The following is a 20,300-nucleotide window of genomic DNA, read 5'->3' on the forward strand; positions in this document are numbered from 1 at the left end:
CACTGATGCTCTTGTGGCTGAATGGGAGCAAATCCCTGAACAGTGGAGGCTGTTTTAGCAGCAGATTAAAGCTCATGGTTTTGGAATGAGATGTTCTACAATCACATATGGGTCTCCTCATACTTTTGGACATGGAGGCATCCTTCGAAAAAAAATGTCTACTTCGCTCTCTGTCTCGATCTCCCTCACTTCTTTACTTTCTATTTCTATCTCTCTCCGTACTGTGACTCTTTCTTCTTCACAAGTCTCTGCAGCTCCTTGTGAAGCCAGCTCTTTGCTGTAAATCTCAGGCCTTTGGTTTAATAGGCGCAGTGTGCCTCTGTAACACCGGCTGCCTTTGTTTTGGTTACAGATAAAATCACTGAAGGAAAACACGACAGCAGAGAGGGAAGGAGAAAGAGAGACAGGCTATAAGAGACCTAAGAGATGAGGAAAAACAGCGCAGTGAAAGAGTGTGTGTGAATCCCCGCGGTGCACAGAGAGGTAGACAAATCCAAAGAATGAGAAGGGCAGTTCTTCCCTCCTCTCTCTTTTTTTATTTCTTGAACAAGATACACAGCAAAAGAGAGGGGAGGAGGGAGAGGAAATGATAGCTACTAAAAGAGTGGTGATTTGACAAAGCACGTATCCAGAGCAGACTTAACTGCTTCCTAACTCTGATGTACAGACTGAGGTTTCAGTCCTTCCTCCTGCCAGACTCCTGCATCTGTCTGGTATTATTTCTTAAATAGTTTTTAATTGGACTTATCTCTTTGTCCTCTCCTCCCTTCACCCCAGCTTTCATTCTCACTTACACTTACACTCACTCTCACTGATCTCCTCCTGATGTTACCTTAGGTGCACGGTGCGCGTGTGGACGTGGGGAGTCGATCACGTCACCTCCTGCTGATGGGTTTTGTTTGGGAATGTTGACAAGTTGACAGGCAAGGCGCAGCACTGACATCGAACCTCACTCCACTGTCAGGACAAGAGAGAGAAGGGGGAGAGTGGAGGTGGGGTGAGAGACACAGAAAGAGATAGGGTAAGAGGGGGAGGTGAGAGAAAAAGAGGAGGAGAGATGAAGGGGAAAAAAATGACTTCACGGCCATGACTGGACTGCCCCCTTTTTTTTCCCCTCAGCCTCTCTCTGTCTCTCAACTTTTTTTCCTCCCTCCTCCTCCTCTTCCTCCTCCTCCTCCTCCGTGTGTTTTTTTAAATGATTTGGGGAGAAGAGGGGAACAAGCATTCAGAGCTTGGCTGACGGTGCAGGCAGGAGCGTCACATAGGCAAACAGGAGCCTGAGGGGCAGCACACTGGGACTATAGAGGACTGAAGAGGCTTGGGGGTGTTTTTGGATCTGATGCACAGACTAAAAGATTGACTAACAGACAGAAGAGGCAGGAGGAAAGAGAGAGAACAGACACATAGATTTATACAGACTTTTAACAAGCTTTAAACATACATACAGACTGTACAAAAAAAAAGCAAGGAGAAAGCTAGATATACTGATTTATTTTTGTAGAAAAGACAGGCAGGCACCTACCTTGCGAGCAAGTCTAAACATTTTCCCAGACGAGACCAGAGTGTTCTTCCACTGGTGAGAGAGAAAGAGGCAGATGGACAGAGGCACATTTTGAATGAAAAGAGAAGAATCCTCATCTTCATCCAGCAATGCTTTTGAGGAACTCTGCACTGAACTGTTGCTGTCTGCTGTCTTGGATGGTGACGCAGGCATAGGACACATTTATCTTCACTGAATTCCTCTCGAGAAGAGGATCCACGTTTTTGTTTTTGTCGTCGTTTTTTTTCCCCTTTTTTTTCTACAAAGTCCATCTTCAGTGCAGGTGCTGTGCTGACTGTCACTATGTTTTCTCAAAGGTACTCTTTAACACCATCGTGGACTACTTGCCTTCTGGTCTTGTGCATCCTGAATGTATGGACCACAGCCTGGACAGCTGCCCAACAATCCCAACCCAAGCTGCAGTCCCGGCGGTCCAGGCAGATGCCACCCCTAACCTCCTCCTCGTCAGCCGGCAACCTGTCAGAGAGCGCCGAGAGCAAAGTGGAGCGCCTCGGCCAGGCGTTCAAGCGAAACGTCCGTGAGCTACGTGAGAAAAGCTCCTGCTTGGACCTGGTCTTCCTGGTGGACGAGTCATCCAGTGTGGGGGCCAATAACTTCCTGAGCGAGCTGAGGTTCGTACGCAAGTTGCTGTCCGACTTCCCCGTCGCGCCAGAGGACACGAGGGTGGCGTTGGTCACCTTCTCATCCAAGACCCATGTAGTGACGAGGGTGGACCACATCTCAGCGCCCAAGTCCCACCAGCACAAGTGTTCCCTGTTCAACCAGGAGATCCCGGCCATCAACTACAGAGGCGGGGGGACCTACACGAAAGGAGCCTTCCAGAAGGCAGCGGTGAGTCAGACCAAAAGATAAAGTGAATTTTCTTCTCTTTTTTTTGCTCACTCTCTCATTTTCTTTGCATCTCAATAATGAGCCTTCTGTGTGCATAGTGTCTGTGCGTGTCAGCTAGTCTGCAGCCTGCTCTGTGTGCAGGGAAGTGATTGTGGCTCATTAAGGTTGATGTTAATGAGGAGCTGCGTGGCATTGCTGTTGCTGCCCCCGCTTCCTCTAAATTACATACCAGCAGATAGTGAGGGGAAGCCGCTTGCCGGCTAATTGTTCAGGAGTTTCCAGTGATAAAAATACCATTAAGAGTGAGCACACTCTAACACACAGACACACTAACACACCCATGCATACTCAAAAATGAACTGTATGCGTGTAACAGTGAAATAAGAGGAAAAATGGAACAGATAGCAAGACACATAAGTCAAGTTAATGTGTAGTTGGGCTGTGCAGTGTGGGCTGTGTCTGTGATGAAGCATTCTGGGTGAATATGAATTGCTTCAGTGTTACTCATAAGGTTTTGTACAATAGTCTTTTTGCCTAATTTCCTTTATTCTGGTGTGTTTTGACTCAGAACCATTACAGGTTGTAAGACTGAATTTGTAGCAGAGGCGGGGATTTGGGGGTAATGTGGGATTACAAGGGGTCAGAATGTTAGCTTGTTTATGGTTTGTTGATTTTGAGCGGCCTGACACCCAGCCGTGCACGCACACACTCAAACACACATGCACCGAGGACATATGGCACAGTTCATCCGTCAAGTCCAAACAACCCAGCTGTGAAAGCTGTGTTGGTGGTATAGGGGCTGGTCCTTTATAAACACTCACACACACACACACACACACCTCAGCTCATGCCTCAGATCTGCCTTCAGTTAGGAGCTTTGTGAGGCTCTGACCGAAGTACACACAGGAGAAGATTCAGGTGCTTTTGGGGTCTGCAAACTTGCTAAGAAATACCGAAGCCTGTTACTAAGCTCCTTTCCGACAAGACATCATGGCTTTGGGACAAAAATCCAAAATAGATGTTATGACTGGGTGACTTTGACACAGGTACATTCATGTGACGAAACAGCTGATGGTTGTCCAAACAGCTAAGCTTGTTGCTGACTGCACGCGACATCAACCGCTGAACGTAAATGACGCGGTGTCGAATAAAACGGTTGCTGAAGTACATCCAGTTAGTGATCGTTATCATCAGGCACACAATGGTAAGTTTTAACAATAATATATTCAGAAATCTATCTGACTTTGATGCTGCAGCCCGAACATTCCGTGAATGCACAGTAAATCATAACAAATATTACGTCAACTTAGTTTTACAGACAAAACGGGGTTGGTAAGCTGAATTTTGGCAGGTTTACCCTTCAATCTATCCCTGTTTAAAGCTAATAGCCTTGGATCGTATTCTCCGGCTTAGCGCTGAAAGCTTGGCCCTCAGGACAGGTTTTCAGCTCGCCCTCCTAAGTTAAGTGCTGATAAGGAGGCCGCTGGCTTCGTCCCAGCTGCTAAAGACCACAACAATCCAGAGAAAAGGCTTTCTGGGGGAACTTTGGTGCCTTATCATTATTCACAAACACTCAGAATGTTTTGGGTGATTTATCAAGTGATGTGTTCGTCTAAATCAGCCAAAGATGGCTTTATTACTGCTGCTTAGGCGTCCAAACAGTGTTACTGATTCAAAGTCTGATTAGGATAAGAGATTAAATTCAACCCTGTTACTCACTTATCATAGCCAAAAAACACTCGTGTATTTCTTTCCAGTATGGCATCTGCATGGTGAGAGTCCGACTTGAGCCATGTATGAGTAATGAGAGAGCTACGTGCAGCCTACACGGAGCTGAGATTTTTTTTTTTTGGAAAGATAGATGAGCCTAGCAGATACAGACCGAGATGCAGCAGATCAAGCGGTACTTCAGAAACCACCCCACACTTGATCGATTCAGTCTGACGTTTACTGCGTCTTCACGTGATAGAGGAAGTAAAAAAAAAAACAACAGTCTGTCTGTCTGTGATTTATCGTCCATCTGAATCTGACTGGAAAGAGAAAAAGGGAGCATTTGTCGTATCTTTCCATTAGCTGCATAAAAGATCGGTCTGCTAACACTAACCTACAAGGCGCGTTTCCGCCTGTCATCGCGTACCGACTGAACTCTAACCGTCTCAGCGCGCGTTGAACTGGGACCTTTGCAGCGTGTGTGACGGCACTTAGTTAGTGATTTTTGTGTTTTTGCCCGTACACGTGCCTCCGTGCGTTTGTTCTCCCACGTATCCATCCATGGCTTTAAGGGAAAATGAAGTGTGTAGTCTATGTGATGTGTGTGTGAACGTGTGCATCTGTGTTAGAAAGAAAGGGAGACAGTGAAAGTAAGAGAGAGAGGATAATTGATAATTGCAGTATAATAATAATAATGCCATATTTTATTCCCTTGGCTGGTCTTGGCTGTTCTAAGTGCTGCAGAAAGCTGGGATCCATTAAGAGAGACATTTTTCCACCAGCCGTGCATGTAGAGACAGGGCTCTCCTCCAGCACTCTTCATCTCCGTCTCTCTGCTGTCTGTCTGCTGTCTCTCCTTTCACCTAATACATCATACACCAAACCATCAATGTACGCTTTACTGTATGTATGTAGGTCTCAAAATGATTTCTTATTCTTATTCTTTTTCTTCCGGTTTTAGGAAAATAATGTATTTAGGGTGAAACTAGCATATACAGTTAATGTGTAAACATACAACTGAGTGTGCCGTGTTTATGTCTGCACAGTGAGCGAAATGAAGTAATACAGGCTGGTTATAGCTAAATAAGTCACACTGCCATTCTCTAACTCTCTCTTAATGTCTCATACACTTCATCTGACCACGCCTAAACTGTTTATAGTGTCTCTGTTTGGCCACACTCTAAGAAGAAGCCTACCAGTCGTAGAAAGGGGCGAGATGGGAGAGGGATGAGGGTGCACACTCCGCATTAACCAGTCAGTCGCTGTGTCGTAGAAGTGTTGGATTGTTGGTTTCCGAGAGTACTAAAAATGGTCAGATGCAGCCCCTTAGATTCTACTTGGAAAGGGGGTTTCAGACACAGTAGATAATTTGTCAAGCACTGAGTTCAAAGCATATTGAGAACATCATTGGAAATCTTTCAATCAAAACAGTGCCGATACAAATTTGGCCCTTATTAAGCACAGAATACGATAGCCAGCTCCTTCTCTCTCTTTACTTTACTGATATAAAGCTGCACCATCATTCTGTGTTTGTATGTCTGATATTCTGTAGGTAAGGGTCCGTGTTATACACTATGAGTTTATTAAAAATGCTACACTATGTCATAATGACTCACAGCGTCTCATTTCAGGATCTGTCTTTCCTCAACCCCATGTCAGACATGATAACCTGGTAGCTGATGACATCGCTCACCGCGCTGTAGTTTTCCAGCGCTTTCACGACAGCCGTACAAAGGAGCTGATTGGTAACTTTCAGTCACTGTTTTCAAGTCCCTGAGGAATAATTACTGTACTGTACCTGAGACAGAAGTGGTTCACATCACCTTCTCCATACTGAATCATATTCCTTTCCTCTCTACTTACTGTAATTGCCCTGAAAAAGTCAATCCATTTTCCGGCTCTTTTTTAGCTCTCATTTAATTTGTTTTCCATGCATTTGCCTTTTACATGACCAAATATCTTCAAGGCAATATGGCTCAAAGCCTTTCATTTTATTCGATTGGTTGCTGGTAATCTTGATGATCCAGGAATTATGGGTTTTTCCATTGTTGCGTTTATTATAACTTGCTTTGGATACAAGTGTCTGCTATAAAAATACAGGGAGAGAAAAGATTGTAATAGCCAGTTAAAAATCCCCGCCATCCCTTGTTTTTTTTGTCTCATCGTTTGTCTTCATGCTGAAGATTTGCCTCTGGGTTGCCATGTGTTGCCAGATAAAACCCCCTCTTGCTCTCTGCAGGCAGGCCCGGCTTTGGCAAACAAACACAAGCGCTAAACTTGACTTGGCTGATTCACTGTGTCAGTCTGCCTTCACAGTTGCATAAGACACAGACAGATGGGCAGCGTGTGAAGAGCGATGACGAGAGAAAAGGAGTGGGAGAGAGAGATGGAAGAATGAGAGGAAAAAAGGAGGAGAAAGAGGGGAAAAAGCCCTGGGTTGAGGAATTGATAGAAAGAATGTGGCTCTTTCTGGTGGTTATTCACAGTAATGTTTTTACCTGACTCTTGGTTAGGCTCTGCCGGAGCCTGGGTCGAAACAGACTGCAGAGCAGTTTACTGGCGTTAGCCACTTAATAAAAGGAGCTTTTTGCTCAGCCAGCCAGTGTGTTTCTGGGACTGAAATCTGTATAAGTTGGACGAGCAGGTGGGTTATTTTCCTTTGCTTCTTTAGTGAAAAGTCCCAGCGACTCTTGATGTGCCCAAATGTACCAGGAAAACAAAGTTCACGCTCATTATTCGCACTCAAATTCACACACACAGAGTTTATGGATCCAGCTGCATGTCCTTACATGGTTGTCGTCATATAAGTCAGAGAGGTCATATTATAGACTGTAAACTGGAGTGCATGCATGAGAACCTATGTGCTTGCAGTCATAGACATTGCGCTTGTGTCGTCAACACAGAGCTCCAGACTTGTAAATTCAACCCAGATCTCACAAACTCAAAATTCCTGCAAACATCTACCGAGCATGAATTGAGCTTATAGTTTTAATTTTGAATTCTCACCAACTTTCGAACCTTGTAAACACGTACTTTGACTTTAAAAAAGTCATTGTAGATGTAAAATGAACCATAATACAACTACAAGTTCTAGTTCTCACATCAGAAAACCCATTTTGCTGGATAGTTCGGGAGAAGTTTAACAGCTTTTCGATCATAGCCGCCATGTTTTTCTAGTTAGAAAACTTGAATCAAAGCCTGTGTTTGTCCAGTAAAGTGTACAAATAGTCCAAGCTGATCTTTCAAGATGATGCCTTTCTTTATTGAGCTTTGCCAGGCCACAACAAGCAAAACAGATATTGAGGGCGGAGTTTGTTAGGCCCCCCCCCCCTCATTCCAGTGGGTCAACACCGTTTTTTCAGTTTCTCCCATTTTTATGCCGGGCGGGGGAACATCACCGCCGTCAGCTCTGACGCACTACAGCCAAAATATGCGGTATTGTTTTTCAAAACATTGTCTATTAGATTAAATTATCCTTGTGCAAGTTGCTTATATTTGGCCTGTGGAGATGTACTGTAGATATCCTGTACATTCTTGGTTTGAAGTGCATGCACGCACGTACTCGCAGGCACGCACATTCACACTTGATGTGAATGTTTGAGAGTCTGAGCCTTTGCCTGAATTTCTGAATAACCGGTAATGAGATGCACAGTGCAGCAAATTAAGGTGGAAAATGAGCACCATCCATCACCTGAATGCTGGAAAATGTTGTCTATGGCGGGTGATTTTCAGGGTCCTACAAAACATATTTGCTAACTGGAGCATTTTTTTTATTCTCTTGGCTGAGTCACAGGACAATTTCACCATTAAAAAAGGTGGGAAAAGACAAGGGGAGCTACTTTTTACTTACTTCAAATTTCCCTAAAATAGAAGAAAATGTATGACTTCTACACAAAAGAAAAAGCGAAAGAGCTGATGCAGACAAATTCCCACTGTAACAAATGAAAGCAAGGTGCACCTCTTTGATCCCGTCCCCAAGGCTGGACCCAGCCGTGATAAGATGATAAGAAAAGTCTCTGTTTCCTGTCCGCGCAACTGCCACTTCCCGCCATCTCACCCTTAATCATTTCCTCCCCCTCGGTTTGTCTGCTTCTTCCCCCTGTTCAGCCCGTCTGCCTCCTCCTCCTCAGTATCAGAGGGTCAACGGCACGGTTGGATGAGACAGAGGGATGGAGCAGACTCACCTACCAGCCAGAAAAGCTCAGATAAGACAGAGGCCAGACAGGAACATCCAGAGACACCAGGCAACAGATTTAAAATTTCTGCGTCTGCAGTGGACTCTGGGTCACTACCATTATTCTATACAACACCTCATAAATCTGTGAAGTGATTAATCAGGACAGTATAGTGAGGCTTTAAATAACACAGATTGCTTTCTGTCCCAAAAAAAAGATAAGTGGTTGGAAGAGCAGTACTATAAGCAGGTTCAAACTATAGTACAGATGATGTAGTGTCCCTTGAAGTTTTACCCAGTTGAAGTTGGTTTGCAGTTTATAGAAAGCATAAACAAGATGTTTTTATTTCTTGAAGTGCGGAGGTTTCGGAATAGCAGAGTATGGAGAGCGTCTCCAATTGGAGCAAATGAAGCATAGAGATGGAAACACACTGCAAACTTAAACTTTAAGAGTTCTGACCGCAGCAACCTGGGTTATTATTTTTATATAAAATCACCTTAACCTCCGAGTGATTTTCTTCCTTTCCAGTTGTTAAATTTGAATAATTTTAGAAGCCTGAAGGGATAAAACAGTCAAGTGTTTCACACAGAAAAAGCCGTTGTTATAGAAAAGTAAACATAATTTTGCGTAGCAAAATATGTTTCTTTCTTATCCCAGTTATAATGTGACCTTTCAGAATTATCATTCGCGGACTCATGACTCTCAGGTAGTAACTAGATCAAAAGCAGCCGTTCCTGGCTTCCAATACTCAATTTGCTTCTTGTATTTCTTTTTCTTCTACCTGTTTCTTTAATGTTTAGTTTTATAATGCCTGAATATATACAGTATTTGACTTTATTACATAGTTTATTGGTTAGCAGTTTGTACCTGAAAGTCCCAGATTTTTTTGGGCAGGTTTTCAAAACATAGATGATGATATATTTCAAATGTAATTTTGTTGTAAGCAGATATCTTAATGACCCATAACTTCCCTTCTCATGGCCTGAATGTAAATGTATGAAATATTGTAATAGGAGTGGCTTTTTTTCAAATAAAAATGATCTAATTTTGAAATAGAGCATATACAAGTCCACTCCTCACACACACACACACACACACACACACACACTTTACTGGATGCTTACCTGGCGCCTGTGCTCAGTGTGTAGTTGGAAAGTTATTCAGACACTGTCATGGTGATCGAGACAATAGACTCAACATGACTGTGTGTGCTTCGGTGTGTATGTGTGTGCTTGAGTGTATGTTTTGGGTTTTCGGAGGAAGAAATGCTTTAGTCTCGGGTTCAGCTCCTCTGGGTCTTTTCACACTGAATCATTCTGACAGAAATATTCTCCATTCTCTCCTTTCATATCTTTGTCCATCAACCTCAAGTATGCTCTACTGAGGCCCTTTGGAGCATTTTTTTCACAAAATGCTTTGACAGAGCTGTATTTTGTCAGTATTGTCACTAATAATACTTCTGGTTGGGGGAGAAGAAACGGTGGTGATTTGTTTTTTACATTGATCACTCAAGCCAAAACATTTTGACCAAATCATTTTTCAAGCTGTTCAAATGTGAAAATGTGCTGCCTTTATATGATAATATATACCAGAAACAGGGCTGTAAATGATTGATGCTGTTGCTCCGTACCTCCTGGACGTCTGTTAGTTAACAAGTTCATTATATCAACTTAAAAGGTCATGCTAATGCTTGTTTCCCCTTCCAATAAAATCAGTTTTTACAGGTTTAAAGATAAATACTTGAATAACTAACCATCTGTGACTTCAAAATGCATACAGACTGCCCTAGTGGTTAAACTACACTCTTATCTGGTGTAATTGTATAAACAATATTTGCCTTTGTTACTCAACGGTGGCCTGTGCCCTCCTGTTCCTTCTCTCGTCACACTCTGCTCACCCTTGCCCTCGTCTCTGAAATGGATACCGAATGTTTTCCAGAAACGGGCCTACTTTCTGACCTCTGCACGTCTAGAAGGACCCTGAGGCCTCCTCATTCCCGTAACATGCCTGCCGGCCTGATGTAACTGACCTCAGATAGAAACACAGCACAACTATGATCTAACTTCAATCAATATGCGAAGCAGGAATGCTTCCTGAATATATATTTGACCTGTTTTTCAGATTATTTAATTTTTCTTTTGTACAGAGCATCTAAAATAATTGTATGAAGAAATGGTCAACAGCTGTGTTTCAACGGATTCCTCTGTTCTCTAGCAACTGTCACCATCTATTGATAACTTAGGACCCTTTGAATTCTTTGACTGTCACATATCTGTAGAAAAGTGCTGACAGACAACCAGGTAGTGCAGAGATATGCAGACTGAGAGGTCAGCTGAGTTCAGCGTTCATGGCAACAGGGAACTTCTGCAGCTCACTATAGTGCAGAAAGGACCATAAGAGGTTGAACGTGGCCCAAAATACGCGCAACCTGTCAGAAAACTGGACGCTTACAGAGATCTCTTTGCAGCATTCGTAGCATTTGGGACTATTTCAGTCTCTTATTTTTCCAGTTAGACACACCCTATCTATTACAGAAGTAATTAAAACGTTCTTCAATGCAGATTATCTTGTCAGTGAATGTGCCATTTGCCAACTAAGAGTCAAGCAAGTGCTGATGTACAGCCTCTAAAATAGCAACACAATTTGTTTCAATCTTTCTGTAATAGATTTTCCAAATACTGCATATCTCATTTGGAACAAAACCCTTCAATCTGACAGCAGAGACTTTTTTTGAAGCCCAACCCAAGGTCACTGGTTTCCTCCAACAGCTCCCCAAGCGTCCCGGACCCATCTGTATTCATTACAGCAGCCGTAGACTTGGCAATGTAAGACCACGCTATGTCCTTCAACTACCTTCATTATCCTTCCTCAACTTCTTTAGATCTTATTTTAGGAGATTGGCAATTCCCCTTCAGGAACCCCTATGAGTCCAACACAAAAAAACTCAAGTTCAGGTTTCACATCCATCTCACTGCCAAGAAGAGTCCCAGTGTTGATTTATCTGGAGGGGTGAACAGTCCAGAAAGCAAGCTGGTCTGATTAGTTTTCATACAATACCTCATATCTCATTTTTACAAATTTAATGCACTTACTACACATACAGACATAGACATTCATTATTTTGCGTAACTAAGTGTTGAAAACCCCTTGTTGAGACAACCTAATGCATGCCGGATAGATCCTGACGGAGCTGGCAGCTGTTGGTGGCTTTGAATGGATTTGAAGTGGCTGATGTAGACTTTTGTGTGCATCCATACGTACCGGAGGTTGTCTGCGTGTTCATAGAATATTTAGACAGCTTGAAATTTTTGCTGTCTGTTTGGAATTGTAAGGTGAAAAAAATCAGTCTTTGTTCAGTTATTCTAGACTTTGCTGAAAGGTTGTAAATTACTGCAGATAAAGTATTTGGCTTCTGCAAAAGCTCCTGAGTTTGTAGTCGCTGTCTCTCCGACCGCTTTTTTCACTGTCTAGGTTTTCCGCAGCACCAGGTGATCTGTCCATCTGTCTCTCTCTTTAATTTCTTTCTGTTTGCAGTTTGTCTCCGTTTCTTCCTCTGCGTCACGCCTAATTTTCCTGCCTTGAGGCTATGCTATGTCAGTGTGTACAGTATGTGCTGGTTTGGACGCTGTGGAGAGTGTCCCACTTGGCCTCGGGCTAAAGCTGCTGCGGTCAAATAACTGGGTTCTGCTCCGGCCAAAACCAGCGACTCCAGTTAAAGAAAGAGTTGGAGAATGAAAATGAGGTGATTAAGGCCAGTGGAAACAACAGGGAGAGTGTGTGTGTGTGTGTAATTAATGCACTGATTCCAATTTGTTTCTCCTGATACAGATTATGATATGTTAAGCCAGGGCTTTGTCCATGTGCTCATCTAATACCAATGTGGTTTCTGTATTCTCCACATCTGATTGGATCAATCTTGCGTAAGATACTGTAGCATGAGGCTATAACTACACTTTTCCAGTTCATATACCCATATTTTTTGAAGGCTTTGCTGATTTTACCTAAATATATTTAGAAATAGAAAAAGAAATCATAATTTTTTATAACAGTAATCAAGAAACTTTATGTATTTAATGTGGATTGGTCACAACTAGCTGATACCTGATCTGTTTTATTACCAATCCAGTGTATTAGATCAATGTATGAATAGTTTACAGGCGTGTGTGCACATGCCTGTCTCTTGATTTTTAATCCTTTGAGTTTACATGTTCCTTTTGCCCTTTTCTGCATGTATATATAAACCAGAGAAAACTGTTTCTTTGTGTGCTTGAAGATGGAAAACCCACTCAGATCCTTCACTTTCTCCAAACTACAACTGGTCGCTGGGACAATCGCTCAGCCAGATTATCAGTGGAAATGACTGTGGCCCTGCGGTTGTGGATACTTATCAGAATGACATCTTCATTGTTTTCACTCTACACGAGAAAGTGGGATTTAGACTATGAATGAGCGAAAATGGGAGAGAGGAAGAGGAAATATCAAACGTTTGACATGTTTCACACAAATGTTTCTTTTTGTTACGTTTCCCTCGAGTTATTTCTCATTCTTGTTCTCCCAGTACTGTACATGCATCAGGAGTCCGATACTTTTGACAGAAGGGAAATTACCGCACACCACTTCGTCTTTCAACCCAGGCACAAAAAAATTATACTCTATGCTACTTGCAACAACACAATTATCCGCTGCACATTTTTTCACTCCTTTTTACGAAAAATGGGGGATTGGAGCTCAGCACAAGAGACCGAAGAGGATAATCTGTACACTTCCTGGCCCTGTAAAACACAGATGTCAGTAAACCTCCCCAACGGACGCAAATGTAATTTCAGACCTTTCCGCATTGGCCCGATGCATCCGTCACTGTGTCATATTTTGCTTGTTAGCCCTACAGTTAATTGGTCCCCTGAGATGAGGTTTTTAATTTAATGGCTGCAGAGAGGAGTGTAAGCCCCATCATAAAAATCTGATCTACAAAGTGGGGAGTCTCCAGGAGGGTGGATTTCTCCACTTCAGCCGCCGTTGGGCAAACATGAATCTCTCACACACTGGTTAACCAATCAGTAGTGTCTGACCAGTATATATCCAGGCGCGGTTCTACGAGCAGTTGATGTTGTCAAGTTGATCAAAGAAATGCAATCTGCAAATGTGTCACCATTTTTGTGACCACATCATCAGATCTATGTATAGATCTATGATCTATCTGTGGAGATTCAGCTGGGAGTCTGCAGCCAGCCTAGATTTGTGGCCAATTTAAGCAATTTTCCTGAAGACACCAACCCGAATTCACCTTTTTCACAACCTACGTTTTGACTTTTAAAATCAAAGGTGAAAATAATAACATTAATGATGTTAATGATGCACAATAACTACACTGTATTGCTACCTGACACTTTGCATAGTGTGTTTAATTGATGGACATTTGGAAATGCATCTAATTAGCATTTTAGTTTATACAACAATACTAAACATTGCTGAAAATTAGCTACACAAAATGAACTATCTACAGCTTTACACTTGTCTGTCTGTCAGATGCACACACCTACATGCACACACACACACACATATGGTTTTGAACATAGACTTTCCTACGCACATCATGCTCACTCTCTTAAACCTCACACTCTGTTCTTTCCACTGAGTGTGTATTCCCACAAACACGCACACACCTATACACAGATTCCCTCTTACTTAAAATACTACTCAACGATTGATAGGTGCTGCTGACACCATCCTTATGGAGCCTTGTGTGTAGGTGTGTGTGTGTGTGTGTGTGTGTGTGTGTGTGTGTGTGAAAGCGATAAATAAAAGGCAAGGGGGTGGGGTCTTGAGGTGGAGAGGTACAGAGTGAAATGTGCGATTCAGACAGGAGTGGTACGTAGGCTTTAAAGAATAATACTCTTCATCGTCAGGGTCAAAGGTCACGGAGGCGTCAGCAAGGACAGGAACTGACTGTCAGCAGCTTTAGTGGCCTGCATTTAAATACCACGATCAACTATGAATATCATTAGAAAACAGTGGTTTCTTGATCTCATTGGAAAAAGTGTGTTTCCACTAGGCCACCGTGCTGTGGAAACCATGCTTCTTTTTAAAAGTAGGCTGTGTGGCATATTTTCTTTTAAATTAAACTTTTTCTGTGTTTTGAATCGAGCCCGAAGACTGATTCTGATATTGATGTTTGAGAGTTGACATGATTGTCCTCTGAAGATTGAAAGTTGATTCATGATCATGGACAGAACAATCTCAACACAAAGTCAGTTTAACAGCAGTTTTAGATCTTTTGAAAGTGTCACACTGTCATCCATATTTGCTGGAATTCGCTCAGATCTTTTAGCCGCTGCAGCAAGGACTGAGGCCTTGGTACATGGGGCACCAGCTCTACCAGGTGAGCTATCCAGGACTTGCTCAGATCTTATGGAGATGGCGATGATAAAAGTGGTATTTCCTGAGGACTTTAAGGTTTATGCATCCATGTTGGCTCAAAAGAGACAGAAAATTCATTGTATAAAAATAGCTATTAAATTAACCTTGTGGTGAAGTTGGTTTCGTCAGCTGCCATTTCCACTTTTGATCTCAACATAAACCTTTTTGAAAAAGGAGAAGTCGGTGCTCTCTGGTAGACAAACGGGTACTGAGAACAAATCTGTGCTGCAATATATAAAATATAACTGTACTTTACTGTGTTACTTTAACGATTGAAGCGTAGAGTGCAGCTGTGAGTCAGTCTTTGAAATGGCAAATGGACAAGACAGAGTAGCCCACAGTTAGAGGATCCGCCAGCATTGTTTCGGTGTGCCGATGACAACCGATTAGTTCAACTGAAGACAATGACAGAAAAAAGTGGTGGATAAAACAGCAGCGATAATACTTCCAATGTGATGAACCAATTGCATTGCCATCACCCTAGTGTGTCCGTTGACAGCGCGAGGAGGAGAGTCTGATAGCAAAGAGTAACTCTTTCTCCCCGTAGCATTTAAACGGCCTCTTAGCGTATGATTAGTAACGTGGCCATTTTGCCAAATAAAAAAACGATATGAACAGACTCATGAATTTTGTGAACCGTTCCACCCCTAATACCTGCCTAATAATGGCCTGTTGTAATTTCCTATATAAGAATACACCGCGTTTCATTAGTGTGCTTGGACTTCTCATCCCGTTGCTGCAAATGAATCCAATCATACCTCTGAAATGTTGCTCCCTGCTCACCAACCAGTCCACAGCTTTTTGATTAAAGACACAAATCACACAAATTCTTTAAGCATGCAGATTTACTTTGGCATCTTGAGATTAGGATTTACCAAAAGCGTCATACATTGGCACCTGAAGAAACCAAAACTATTTCAAAGAGCCAGTAGTGGCAAACTAAATAACATGTTTTTATGGGCTAAGGCGTGTAGGTCTATTAGTAAACCACTTGCTATGTTGAGGTTAGAGTTTGAGCGTGCCAGATTCCATTGGGTTGTTTTCTTTGGTTAGTGAGTGTGTACGTGTTTGTCTGACTGTATGTCTCTGTTTTGTGTGAATGACTATAAGTAGGTAATTGGTACATGTATATGAACCCACAGATGTGCCTACATCCTGTTGTCTTTGTTTGTCTGCTTTTTATGGGGGTTTCTTTTCACATTCTCCAGGTCTAATTGTGCAAGATTTTAGTTTCTGGAGCTATTAGTTGTGTTTTCAGCTTCAGTAAAAAACCCTGTTCCAAGTAGTTACCCAAATATAGAGACAAAATATGCTCTCGCCTCAACTTTTAATCAGTTCATGTTTGAAATGTTGTGTGTTGGCAAGAATACCAATCCCCCAGGACCTGATACGGATCACCCAGCTAATTTTCAGAGGAGAACACAAAAGCATACGCATATAATCTTTTTCAGTTCAGTCCAAACACTAAATGCAGGTGTTTCCCAGCAACTGCATATTTGTATTGGTATTTTATTTTTCTTGGAGAACACGCATGTGCAACATCATTGTATGTTCCACATTTCACTTGATTTATGATGAGGTTTAGAAATCCATGGCAACTCAAATCAAATCTATACGATCACAGAGACCCAAAATCTATCCTCCTCTTCGACTGACCTCCCAGCTTGTGCTTCCTCTTGATGTTATGAGGTCTAATATAATTTATCCTACCAAGGAGGGCCGAGTCCAGAGCAAACAGAAGAATCAATAAATTGAAATCTCTCCATGAGTCTGTACTACAAACACTGACGTCTCTCCAATTCCCTGCTCTATTAGAGGAAATCTCCACCTACAGCTGGTGCCAAAACAAATAAGCCCCTCAGAAGGAGAAAGAAGGGGAGGACAGAAAAGAGAGGAACACGAGGAAGAAATGCAACTACAGCAACAACAGTCAACATAACAAAGGAAAATGCTGCGTCTGTCTCTGCAGTGTGGTCTGGGCTAAGTCTGGTCGAGATGGGATACGTTTTCATGGATGCTTTAAGCCAGCGACAGTCCCCAAATCATTCCCTGCGTATAAGCACTTTCAACACGCCAGTCTGGAGTCAAGAAAAGCGTCGCGCTCCACCACACTGTTGCCTCTGTTTACTTCAAAATCAAGGCTCGGCCTTGGAGATGATGCTGTGGCTGCTCGCTCTATGCTTGGGTACTGAGGCGATGATCTCATGAATCTCATGAAATATTACATAACTCGTGGGATTTCTTCCACTTTAAAAAACGTAATTCTATTGAAAACTGATTTTAATGTCACGTGTAGCTCTTTTCCAACTGCGCCACAATATAGTTGAATGTCATAAAAGTTTCCAGTTCTCTAAAAATCAACATTGGGTACATTTTCTTTATTGATGCTGATCATATAGGGATCAATCCGTCATAATAGAGGCCGAGTTGCAGTTTATCTACTAACAGCAGCCTCAGTAGACCAAAATTCTGTGAAGGAAACTCTTACTATAGTATCCCTCGCAACCATATTTTTCATGCTGGCTTTCTGGTTGCTCAAAGGCATCCCAGAAAACATCCAAAAATGACTAACTTGAAGAAGAAATAAGTACACTAGAAAATGAATCACACTACTAAATCACAGAGTAACTTCTGGCAGATTGATGATGCATAAGAATTAAATAGATCTAATATATTATAGAAAACAATGCCAAAAAGCCTCATCTAACAGTTTATCAAACCTAATCCATGTGTTAACATGCTAAGCACACTAACCATGCTCTCAGTAATACGTGACATATTATGCAAACCAGTTGGAGAACATTCAAAATGTCTGTGCCCACAGAATAAAACAGATGAGCTTACATATGCGATAGTAAGACCTCCATAAAAAAAAAGACTTATATATATATATATATATATATTTATACTAGGCTGATACTACATTTGCCTTCCACATTTGCTATATACCATATATAGGCATAAACAGAGACTCAAAACATGCCATTTAAATATTGAAAAAGTCAAACATGTGCTGTGAGTATAGAAACAAAATCTAATAAATATAAATAAGCCAAGATATATGACATGAGGCAGATTGCCAAGCCAGTCTGACCCCCATTGTCGTCCAACTGGCACTCCACCACCATAACCGCTCTTGTTATTCTTCCTCCCACTCAATCAAACCAGCTTTCCCCGTCCAATTACCCAGAATGCCGTGTCCGATTGGAACACGGTCAGTGCCTAAAATGTTTCTCTCAGCGCTTCGTTCTGCCAGCACAACACCGAGACCAGCGGGGGGATAATTGAATGAGTTTCTCATTTGCCAGCCAAGATAGCCTTTCCCCCTTGGCATCACATTGTGGAATTAGCTTCTCTCTTTCTCGCCTCCTCTCGTCCCTCCTGGTTGAGTTGTTGAGTTTGATGAATGGTGTTGTGACAGAAACCATCAAGCTAACACACACAGCCGGTCCAGTCTACCATGTCTGGCTATTAAGTGACTGTCTGCACTCTCTTCTCCAGCACTTTGGATGCCATTGCACTTCTCAGTCAAACTGGGCTCTGCTTACAAATCCACATTACACAGGGAGACTTAAGTGAAGACTTTTAAATCATTAGGTAGTCGTAAGTAAGTCAGTGGTTGCCAAATTGGGAGCATTTTCCTGTAATGGCCGCCTTGTTCTAGGAATAGTTTTCCATCCCTTAAATTTTGTCAACTACACCCCAGACAGGTTAACAATTATCTATGTAACTATGTCTCTTTGTAAATTCAAAAACAACTCCTGTGGTTTTAAGAACCTCCACTTAAAGCACAATGATTGATGATGATAACAATGAGGATGATGATGATGATGATGATGATGATGATGATGATGATGATCCTCTTGTAAAATATTGTTTTTGAGTTTACTTGTAAACTACAGATACCTACACATCAACATTTATCTGGGATGGGACACCATGTGGGGTTGATTGATATGAAGATTGCCTCAATGGAGATGTCTAAGACTTAAACACTGATGTTCAATATATTTTAGGTCAGATATGTATCAGTGTTCCCATATAATAGCCCTCTGGAGCTTCATTTATGCTCCTAATTATAGAATAGAAAAGTATCCTTGCATCTTTTAGAACTTTAAAATGAAGCCACAAGTAAGGGTTGAGAAACTGTGACCCACTGTACTGTACATGGGCCTGGTGTAAGCGCACACACATCCCACACGTGACGTGACAAAATAAATTTTACCACTTGGAAGCAACACTTGCGAGTATCTGTTGCAGTGTCAGTTCCAGCATGTTTCCAGCTCTGCAGTGTTGATAATGGACAGAAGCGATACGCAGACACTGTCCGCTGTCTGCTTTATTACTTCTACTGATGTTTCTGCAGAGTGTCATCCTGACAGGGTGCATTGGTTGTGTCGCTGTCACTTTATTTGCCACATGTGGATGTCGAGAAACAGCTGGACAGCAGTGAACAGTGGGTCTTTACTGCAGTGGTAGACGACAAGTCATTTACAGTGGAAACTTTGAAACACAAGATTAATGGGTTTGCATGTTTTTGTCCATTAAAAGAAAATTGTGCACACCATGCACATTTAGATAATGCATCACAGAGAACAAATCTTTGCCTTTATTATTCTGAAAAGTTATAATCGCTTCTTTTCATAGCGCAGTTGTGAGGAAAGAGTGTTTAAAACATGTTATAACACAAGAAACGACTGTACAGGTTGGATTTTTCAGCATTACTTCCGAAGGCAAGGCTTTTTGGCAGCCAAGCCTATCATGGATTAAATCATGGGCACTGAAGGCACCAGAGGGGAGAGTTTTTGAAACTTGCTTAAGCAGGTAACCGTACCCTGCTGTGCCAAAAGAAAATTGACATGGCATTTATGAGATGGACTGTCTGCTTAATCTGAGGCAAGTTTCAAGTCTGTTCAAGTTGATTTCCATACCACACTGTCATGAACAGTAACTCACAGTCTGAAAGGTTGGAAATAAATCTAAAAACTCTTTAAGAACTTTACTTTAAGAAATGTTTGTGTAAAGTATACATAATTTGCAGTACATAGGCTAAAACATGCACGTATAGCCCTGAGCATCCTGGGTGGCCCTTGTGGAAACCAATCTCCTTACCCTTACTGTGTCAGTCTCGTGGCTTACCCACTGAGTAAAAGAAGAGCATGGAAAGTTTTGTGAAGTTAGTGAAACAGAGATGATGTGGCATGAAAACATTGTACAATATTTGAGAAGTGTGGAACAAATGGAATCAGAGCTTGAAGGCAAATGTTCAGAAATACAACCAGATCAAGAAAAGACATGTGCTTTACATGTGTTCTCAAGAACAAAACATTTCAGGGTTCATTTACCTTTTTAAAATGTGATACAATCAGAGGTAACACAAAAAAAATGTTATGAGGTAACAAAACGTGCTATTCTTGCAAGGCATGCAATGCATTTAGAACAAAAACAAGTTGTTTGTGGCAGAAAAGGTTGTGTTATATCACTCATTCAACCAGGAAATCTATGCAAGTGACCTAGTTTATCTAAAATATCCAAAGTATGTGTCCCTGAGATGTTGCCCAATAATACGAAAGTCGAGTCTAGTGTCTGTAAATGTGTGTGTGTGT

At 41.9% G+C, this 20,300-nt stretch overlaps 1 protein-coding gene across 2 annotated transcripts in view; it reads left to right on the forward strand.

Moving 5' to 3' along the window:
• Positions 1 to 1,203: 1,203 nt before the first annotated feature.
• svep1 (sushi, von Willebrand factor type A, EGF and pentraxin domain containing 1) overlaps positions 1,204 to 20,300 on the forward strand; it is an 86,274-nt gene continuing 67,177 nt past the window's right edge. For both annotated transcript variants that reach the window (XM_035675054.1, XM_035675056.1), the window contains exon 1: positions 1,204 to 2,392. In XM_035675054.1, coding sequence (XP_035530947.1) covers positions 1,844 to 2,392 — 549 coding nt within the window. In that variant the 5' untranslated portion in view covers positions 1,204 to 1,843. The remainder of the gene's footprint in view (positions 2,393 to 20,300) is intronic.

This window comes from Morone saxatilis, unplaced genomic scaffold (genome assembly GCF_004916995.1).
Source record: "Morone saxatilis isolate NCDOM2014 unplaced genomic scaffold, NCSU_SB_2.0 Contig4, whole genome shotgun sequence".
NCBI classification, from domain to species: Eukaryota; Metazoa; Chordata; class Actinopteri; family Moronidae; genus Morone; species Morone saxatilis.